The sequence below is a fragment of the Neoarius graeffei genome, chromosome 4, assembly GCF_027579695.1.
Source record: "Neoarius graeffei isolate fNeoGra1 chromosome 4, fNeoGra1.pri, whole genome shotgun sequence".
Taxonomy (NCBI): domain Eukaryota; kingdom Metazoa; phylum Chordata; class Actinopteri; order Siluriformes; family Ariidae; genus Neoarius; species Neoarius graeffei.
The window spans coordinates 56,517,362-56,527,535 of record NC_083572.1 but is presented as its reverse complement, the minus strand read 5'-3'; the positions used below and the strand labels follow the sequence as shown (position 1 = coordinate 56,527,535).

At 44.0% G+C, this 10,174-nt stretch overlaps 1 protein-coding gene across 3 annotated transcripts in view; it reads right to left on the bottom strand.

Annotated features, from left to right (window-relative positions):
- The window catches only part of LOC132884411 (potassium voltage-gated channel subfamily KQT member 2), a 126,097-nt gene extending 118,179 nt beyond the window's left edge, over positions 1-7,918 (bottom strand). For all 3 annotated transcript variants that reach the window (XM_060918256.1, XM_060918257.1, XM_060918258.1), the window contains exon 1: positions 7,626-7,918. In XM_060918256.1, coding sequence (XP_060774239.1) covers positions 7,626-7,918 — 293 coding nt within the window. The remainder of the gene's footprint in view (positions 1-7,625) is intronic.
- Between the last annotated feature and the right edge of the window lie 2,256 nt (positions 7,919-10,174).

The following is a 10,174-nucleotide window of genomic DNA, read 5'->3' as shown; positions in this document are numbered from 1 at the left end:
TTAAAATGATTTTTTTTTTACATCAGGAAAAACCTATGAAACCACGATAAATAATTTCAAAACTTTCCCCACCTTTAAAGTGCTGATGACACGAACATGACTCTATGCAATTTCTTAAATAAACTATATAACATGGCAAACGTTAGATTTCTGTTATAATTACGTGAAAAGAAGCTGTTGTTATGCGAATATCCAACTTTTAATTGCATAGCGCAAGAAAACTGGGTCCGTGGCTCGTGGCCATGTTGTGACGTCAGTGGAAGAACACGCTGCGGTTCACTGGCTGTTCTACTCAATGGAAATGGCGCATGAAAATGCCGGTGAACTTTCTCGTGCTAGCTCTTCAACAACCAAATACTGGTACTTTAAGCAGTGATCATGATGGCATGATTTTATCTGATTTTAAATAAATGAGCTTGATAATAATGTGAATGTTCACAACTAGTACATACAAACTCTGCAGCTTCTGATTCAGCAGCTGCGTCATACTCCGCAAAAACATCAGCAAGAACCTACAATATACATGGAAATGCAATACACTAAGCTCAAATGACTTTTGGAAAGTATAATTTCTAAATTTTTTCTACATATTCTTGAAGTCGGTCATCGGAGTACTTGCTACCGTTCCCTAACAACGCATGGCAAAGGGTAAAGTGTAGTGTTGCTATGAGTACTTGCTAAAGCCTCCAGTGGAAGATCCTCGATGTGCTGATAAGACATACAGTTCTATATAACACACAAATGTCACGATAATCACAAAACAGATGCAAATTGTTAAAATACCTAATTTTTAAGCAATCATGTATTGATCTTTTCCGAATAGAATCTATGATAGCCTACCCTCTTTACCCTTTGCCTCTCATTGCTAGGCGGCAGTTACATGAAAGCCGCAAGCTTTCACAAGCAAATACATGACTGATATCACGCCGACTTTATGATTACATTTATGATTATCATGAATGTGTACTCTATGATGTGTACTCTATGAGCGCTCTGGAGCGAGTCACTTCCAAGATGGCCACGCAGACCGCATGGTTACTATTTTTAGCATCATGTCGGAGCACTCTATAGCTCTACGTACCTTTATCTTATGTCGTTTCTCAACACATGTTCTGACAGGAGGACTGTCTTTGGAGGAGTCGCCTTGTCCCAGGCGACTGCTGGATCCGGCATAGCTACTAGTAGACCCCCTCCGGAATACTGTAGGCACTGCTGATGGTAGGAACACACGTTTGTGCTGAACTGAACACCCAAGAGATTCTTTTAAGCTGGGAAGGGTGTCAAAACAATGCAAATCGAAGCGTTCAGAGCACAGGACGGATGTTGGTGAGGGCTCCCACTTGTCACGAGTGCACCTGACTTGCTTCACCCACTTTGCATGCAGCTCGGGATCTCTGGGAAACTTGAATAAACTTACCCCATCCTTGTGGGTTTTGGAGCAAAAGCCGGCAACACAACGCGAAGGCATAATAACTATATATAAAATAATGTATAATGTCTAATAAAAATACTAATAATGATAAACTGAACACCTGCCGCATCAACAACAAACTGGTAAGTTAGGAGGAAGGTTCTTTCGCTGACGTCATATAGCTCCTCCTCCTCATTCGTCTCCTGGGTGCTGCAGCCCCGTCAAATTTGCCCAAATAGCCGCGTTTTTTATCATAACTTGTAAAATAGGCGCCTTCGTGAATTAATATATGGATCATCGGGAATTACTTTTTATGTTATAAAACATCGCCAAAGATGTCAAAAACGTGTCATCAGCACTTTAATATAACCTATAACCTGTACAATTCAATTGTAAAACAAACAAATCTGTTAGGGGGAAAAACAAAAAACATACAATAAGCTGGTTGCATAAGTGTGCGCATCCTTAAACTAATACTTTGTTGAAGCATCTTTTGATTTCATTACAGCATTCAGTCTTTTTGGGTTCACACCTGCCATCAGTTAAAATGACTCTAATTAACCCCAAATAAAGTTCAGACATTTACTCAGTTGCATCCTCCAGCAAAAGCCAGGGTTCACAGAGAGCTTATAAAGCATCAGAGGAATCTCATTGTTGAAAGATATCAGTCAGGAGAAGGGGACAAAAACATTTCCACGGCATTAGATATACCATGGAGCACAGTGAAGACCGTCATCAAGAAGTGGAGAAAATACGGGACAACAGTGACTTTACCGAGAATTGGACGTCCCTCCAAAATTGATGAAAAGACAAGACGAAAACTGGTCAGGGAGGCTGCCGAGAGGCCTACAGCAACACTGAAGGAGCTGCAGGAATTTCTGGCAAGTACTGGTTGTGTAATACATTTGACAACAATCTCCCGTATTCTCCATATGTCTGGACTATGAGGTAGCGTCAAAGAAAAACACCCAGGCCAAGCTAAATTTTACCAAAAAAAAAAAATCATCAACTCTTCCAAAAGCATGTGGGAAAAATGTGTTATGGTCTGATGAAACCAAGGTTGAACTTTTTGGCCACAATTCCTAAAGGTATGTTTGGCGCAAAAACAACACTGCACATCACCAAAAGATCCCCATCCCCACGGTGAAGCATGGTGGTGGCAGCAGCATGTTTTGGGGTTGTTTTACTTCAGCTGGAACAGGGGCTTTAGTCAAGGTGGAGGGAATTATGAACAGTTCTAAATACCAGTCAATTTTGGCCCAAAACCTTCAGGTGTCCGCTACAAAGCTGAAGATGAATTTCATCTTTCAGCATGGCAATGACCCCAAAAAAGTTTTGGAACGGCCCAGCCAGAGCCCAGACCTAAATCCAGTTGAAAATCTGTGGGGTGACCTGAAGAGGGCTGTGCACAAGAGATGCCCTCGCAATCTGACAGATTTGGAGCACTTTTGCAAGGAAGAGTGGGCAAATATTGCCAAGTCTAGATGTGGCAGGCTGATCGACTCCGACCCAAAAAGACTGAATGCTGTAATTAAATCAAAAGGTGCTTCAACAAAGTATTAGTTTAAGGGTGTGCACACTTATGCAACCAGCTTATTGTACGTTTTTTATTTTTTATGTTTTCCCCCTAACAGATTTGTTTGTTTTCCAATTGAATTGTACAGGTTCAAGGTCACATTAAAGGTAGGAAAAGTTTTGAAATTATTTATCGTGGTCTCATTGTTTTACATCAGAAAAACTGATCATTTTAATGGGGTGTGTACACTTTTTATATCCACTGTACATCTGTTTGTCACCCTTACATGACAGCAACTGTCAACTGTCCAACAAGTTAGTGGACTAATAAAACTGTTTTAACTAGTTTTATATGAAATTGTCATGAATATCTTCTGTAAAACGTGTTCGTAAATAATTCCATGTTATTTTTAAAAAAAGCCAATTAAAAATAAGCGCTGGATAAAAACCCATCTATGTTATATAAATAAAGATAAAAATTTTGTTGTACAGAGATCAAGTGTTTATGAGATACGTTGCCTAGCACTTATGATCAAAGTTCAAAGGCATACAACAGTGGCAGGTTAACATGGGGCAGCCTTGGGCTGAAGTGCCCTTGAGCGAGGCACCGAACCCCCAACTGCTCCCCGGGCGCTGTAGCATAGCTGCCCACTGCTCTGGGTATGTGTGTGTGCTCATTGCTCACTTGTGTGTGCATGTGTGTGTTCACTGCTTCAGATGGGTTAAATGCAGAGAGGAATTTCACTGTGCTTGAGTGTACATGTGATAAATAAAGTTGTTCTTCTTCTTATGATTGGGTTCCCTGTGGTGGTACAGGTTCATAATGTACAGATGTCATCCAGTCAAGCCATCAAAAATCAGGTCGATGCATTCTCTCAAGTATGGGGCTCTGCTCCACACAGGGAGCTCCGATATAAAGCATATCCTGTCAGTATAATTGGTTCCATAATATGCAAGTGGAAATTTCATGGAACCACAACGGACAGGTGTGCCATGCAAGAATTTATATAAGAATTATATAATGATAAGGAAGGTAAGAGAGAAGCCAGCAGTTACTCTAAAAGAGTTGCAGGATTACCTGAAAGCAGCAGGACAATAGTTGCACAGAGAATAGTAAGCAAACTGGACCAGAATAATCTCAGTTTGTATTCCCCACACAAGACTCCATTTAGGCGGCATGGTGTTGTAAGTGGTTAGTGCTGTCGCCTCACAGCAAGAAGGTCCGGGTTCGAGCCCCGTGGCCGGCGAGGGCCTTTCTGTGTGGAGTTTGCATGTTCTCCCCGTGTCCGTGTGGGTTTCCTCCGGGTGCTCCGGTTTCCCCCACAGTCCAAAGACATGCAGGTTAGGTTAACTGGTGACTCTAAATTGACCGTAGGTGTGAATGTGAGTGTGAATGGTTGTCTGTGTCTATGTGTCAGCCCTGTGATGACCTGGCGACTTGTCCAGGGTGTACCCCGCCTTTCACCCGTAGTCAGCTGGGATAGGCTCCAGCTTGCCTGCGACCCTGTAGAACAGGAAGCGGCTAGAGATAATGAGATGAGATGAAAACTCTTTTCGAACTCTTTACCTTGTCATGTTTGGAGAAAGATCGGATGTGTGTATGATCCCAAGAGTAAAGTATGGAGGTTGGAGTGTCATGATATTGTACCCTACCAAGACATACATATTAGAGGTGAATTTAATCTCATCAGCCAAGAAACTGAACATGGAGAGAAGATGGACGTTTCAACAGGACAATGGTCCCACACATACAGCCAAAATAACTCAAAGTCCTTGCACATCCTCGTCAACTGTCTGACTTTAATCCTATTGAGAATTTATGGAGGGATTTTAAATTGCGAGTCCATTAGACAGACTCCCTTAACCTTGGGGAATTGAAGATGTTAAAAGGAATGGGCCAAAACGGAACCAAAATTACTTCTTAATTTCCAAAATCTTTGCAATAGAGTATTTATGGTGATTTGTGATGTTTGAATACTTTATCCCAATCAATGTATTTATTTTATTATGCCGATGAATACATCTATTTTGTTCATATTTATAAGTATGAAGTCAAAAGATAATGTGTGTAAATTTGTTGTATGTTGTACATGCACTTGTGTCCAAACATTTATCTATCTCCCCCCACACACACGCACACACATACAACTACAGTGTGTAACATGTAACAGAAAACTCAGTTGTTTTAATTAACTTCTTCAATTTTCTGGTTTACATTAAAGTTGGGGAATGGCTGAGGAAGTCCATGTGATTCATGAAGCTTTGGCTACTTCCAAATCTCATACCACTGCATTTAAAAATAAGGCAACATAGTATGCCATCTGTATTGCATGCAAGAAATGACTTTCCATCCCTTGTGAAATTTGAGTTCACTACAAAATGTTCTCATGTTTGCAGAAAACAGAGGCCTGGAAATAAGCTGATCAGATCATACTGCTAATCACAGAAACACAAGGGGGGGATATACCACAGGGGTGCCGTGCTGCTAAACAGAAATTTTATAGGACTACCACTGTTTAAATTAAAAAAAAAAAAAGACCCCTAGGTTTTACAGCAATTTGCTAGCAATCTGGGTTGTGAGATGGAGCTACTTCATCAAAAGGTGGATTTTTTTCTAATCTTTACAAGCAGTGCCAATAATCGTGTAGGGATTGTAGCACATTTGAACACATAACCTTCTGATCTGTAAATCAAAGCCTTAACGACTAAACAACTAGGTCAATTAGCTTGCACTGAGTCAATGCAATCTTTCAGTGGAATTAATTCAGTGGAGGAAATGCTTGAATCAGTGCAAGCTAGTTGAGCTGGTTGTGGTGGCTCAGGGGTTACAGCTTTGAGTTACAGATCAGAAGGTCATTTGATTCCCAACACTGCCAAGCTGCCATGGTTGGATCCCAAAACAAGACCCTTAACCTTGAGTTCTGTTGCATCCTGCATCAGCCAAATGAGCAAATATACAGGATTACGTCTTTATCCTGGTGGCACGGTGGTGTAGTGGTTAGCACTGTCGCCTCACAGCAAGAAGGTCCTGGGTTTGAGCCCAGCGGCTGACGAGGGCCTTCCTGTGTGGATTTTGCACGTTCTCCCCACGTCTGCGTGGGTTTCCCCCCAAAGACATGCAGGTTAGGTTAACGGGCGACTCTAAATTGACCGTAGGTGTGAATGTGAGCGTGAGTGGTTGTCTATGTGTCAGCCCTGTGATGACCTAGCGACTTGTCCAGGGTGTACCCCGCCTTTCGCCCGTAGTCAGCTGGGATAGGCTCCAGCTTGCCTGCGACCCTGTAGAACAGGATAAAGCGGCTAGAGATAATGAGATGAGAATGCACATTTTATGGTATATTACTGGCAAAAGGTTGCTAGTAAACTTCTGTAAAATTTGCAGCATTTTTTTTTTTTACAGTGTACACCATCATTGAATCATTCAATTCTGTTACGTAGGTTTGCGACATACTGAAAATAAGGATATGTATATACACATTGCACATACAGTAACACACTACATGGATATATAATCTGAGGAAATTAGGTTCTTCAAGGGTTCTATAACTGTTGTTCTTTGGATAATTAAGGATTCTTAATGGGTCCTAGGTGAAATCTATTCTGATAGGAAAACAGTAATTTGTAGTGTTTTATGTCGAATACTTTTAAAGCTTTCCACAGAGGAGCATAGTGAAGAATCAATCAGGGTTTTCAATTTTCGAAGTGTGTACTATGTAGTACACTCATTTCGATTGGAGACGCAGCCTTTTGTCTGAGCAGCAGCTCAAGGAGCTGTCCGAGGCTGGCTGGTGCTGAAATGGGTGAGATCAGAAAGGCTTCCTGGCAGCAGACAGCTCAGAGCCTCGTCTCAATCCGGGGAGAAAAACACAACACACAGATGGAGAAGAGGGATGCCGCACAGTGAGCGTGATATGCTATTGCTTTACTTCAAAACAAACCCGTTTATTAGTCTACAGGGCACGTCCGCACCTGGAACTGCTACTGTGCATGTAGCCTAAACATGGGCCTATTTTCTTTGTAAAAAAAAAAAACCCACCAAAGACGTTTTCATTCATCACGACCAATAACGCGCATAATTAACTATCAATGGGTGATATGTAGTATTGCAGACATATCTGTTCATACGCAGTGTACACCATAAACCCAACGCCTCTTTGTGTTTTACCATTATTACTCCAACCGTCGATGTTGAATTGTGTTTGATCATATATTGTCGTAGAAGAAATCATCTGCACTAAACAGTTGACAAAGCAAGGAAAAAAAAATAATAATAATAATAAACATGTTGGAAAGAAGCAAGTCACGTGCTCCGAGAGGAATCTTAAATCATTCAGCACCATAAGGCATGGCAGTCGAGTTCAGTGGAAGATAAAGGTAAATACCGTCGTTCATAATTACGTGGCACTTGGTAAGTAGATGATGGAAGGAAGAGAGGAAACGGGGATGATGCGTGAACGCAGAAGGAAACGAATCAGTCAAGAATCCTGGACTTGGACACGCCATCATGATCCATCCCAGTCATCTGGGAGGTAACTAAGCGCGTGTGAAAGAGCGTCTCACATAGAATTTGGCTAATGATTGCGTCAATAACCACTGAGAGAGAGAGAGAGAGAGAGAGAGAGAGAGAGAGAGAGAGAGAGAGAGAGAGAACACATCTGGCTTTTCAAGCTCTGCAGCATCAGTGATGTGAGTTACTCACACATAAGCGTGATAGATGAACGCCCAGCCTCGTGGTCTCTCCAGAACATTATAGAGGAAATTCTGCAGGCGCCGGTAGAAAGCGTTGCGCTTGGGCGGCTTCTTGCCCGCGATGCCGGAGCGCTGCTTGCTCAGGATGCTACCGCGCTTGGTCGCGTCAGTGGCCGCGATGAGCAGCGCGCCATCACGACTCGAATCCGCCGCGGCCGCCTCGAGCCCCACAAAGCCCACCTTGAGCTTCTTCTCGGTCTGCGGGCCCGGGTAAACCCCGCCGTTGCGGGATTTCTGCACCATGTTGGCGGCGGCGCTGGCATGGAGAGGAGAGAGGAGGCGCGGGCGCGCGTGCCAGGGCTCCTCCGCCCTCGGCCAGGTGAGAGCAGTTCGTTGAGAGAGGCGCGTGTGCGCGCGTGGGTAAGGACGGGAAGAAGCGCGTGTGCGCGCGCAAGGAGGAGCTCGGGTGTGCGCGAAAAGGAGAAACCAATAGCGATGCAGGGAAGAGAGTCCGCAGTCTCTCTCTCTCTCTCTCAGCATCTTTCGACCACCAGACACAGAGCATTTTTTAACATAGTTACTGGGAGACCAAATGGTCTCCCACAGTGAAGCTGGTTTGGCATTGACTAGGAGACCAAATCTGGTCACTGGGAGACCAAATTTTAAACCAAGTTATGTCATCATTTGGTTCAATCATCTCATCTCATTATCTGTAGCCGCTTTATCCTGTTCTACAGGGTCGCAGGCAAGCTGGAGCCTATCCCAGCTGACTACGGGCGAAAGGTGGGGTACACCCTGGACAAGTCGCCAGGTCATCACAGGGCTGACACATAGACACAGACAACCATTCACACTCACATTCACACCTACGGTCAATTTAGAGTCACCAGTTAACCTAACCTGCATGTCTTTGGACTGTGGGGGAAACCGGAGCACCCGGAGGAAACCCACGCGGACACGGGGAGAACATGCAAACTCCACACAGAAAGGCCCTCGCCGGCCACGGGGCTCGAACCCGGACCTTCTTGCTGTGAGGCGACAGCGCTAACCACTACACCACCGTGCCGCCCACAAGATCATGTTGGTTAAGAAAAACAAAACTAAAATTTGGTTACTGAGATGGCTGATGTCAGAATCCGATGTCATTACTGTGTAACTTTGAGTGTCTTTGACATAACATTTGTGCTTGGTAATTGCTCTTGATAGCTGTGTAGTCACTGTAGTGTGTTTGTCTGTATGGTGATTGGTGAACCATTTTGCATCACAGAATATGCCGCAGCGGTGCAGCCGCATGGACTCTGGGGCCTGTGATTGTATTGCCCAGACCAGTTGGTCTCCTAGTGGAAAATCCTTAAAAAATGCTCTGACCAGACAGCAAGAGTGGAAGAGAGAGAACAGGTGCTCAATAATTCAGAGGGAGAAATCAAGTCTAACCCATACTAAAATAACCTACAGGAAAACAAACAAACAAACAAACAAACTGTAAATCGGTGTAAACATCACAAAACAGTCGAACCTGTAGGCTACAGTGGGGGGAACAAAGTCTGCACTGAAACAACAAATGGGAGAGAAAGAGAGACTGAGATCATGTCCCTCGAGACTAATAGCTGCTCCAGCTAATCTAATCACAAACCCAGATCTATACATCATACCTGCCCAGGCCTGTTACTGAGGGGCACACGGTTAGAGAGATGGGGGTGGTGGTACATAGCATATAACTATATCATCATATATCTATATCATATCATAGACACATTCACTCCGCTATGCATTTAGAATTTCATCATAAGTATAATCACTGCTGGTTATTTCATGTATGGTCACGTTTACGCTGTAATGAAGATAGGTGAGCATCATCAGTGGGCTGAGATCATTTGAAAGTGAATCATGCCAACACTACTAAGCACAGAGTGCTTGAAGCTCTGTGCTTCATGTATGGGTGGTGTAAATAGCACGGTTGCTTCACAGCAAGGAGGTTCTGGGTTCAAAACTCCTTTCTATGTGGAGCTTGCATGTTCTCCCCATTTCTGCGTGGGTTTCCTCTGGGTGCTCAGAGACATACGGTTAGGTTAATATGGGATGGCCTTGGGCTGAGGTGCCCTTGAGCGAGGCACCTAACTCCCAACTGCTCCCCGGGCACTGTTAGCATGGCTGCCCACTGCTCTGGGTATGTGTGTGTGCTCATTGCTCATGTGTGTGTTCACTGCTTCAGATCTGGAGCCTATCCCAGCTGACTATGGGCAAGAGGCGGGGTACACCCTGGACAAGTCGCCAGGTCATTGCAGGGCTGACACATAGACACAGACAACCATTCACACCTACGGTCAATTTAGAGTCACCAGTTAACCTAACCTTCATGTCTTTGGACTGTGGGGGAAACCGGAGCACCCAGAGGAAACCCATGCGGACACAGGGAGAACATGCAAACTCCACACAGAAAGGCTCTCGCTGGCCGCTGGGCTCGAACCCAGGACCTTCTTGCTGTGAGGCGACAGTGCTAACCACTACAACACCGTGCCGAGATGGGTTAAATGCAGAGAGGAATTTCACAAGCATGTG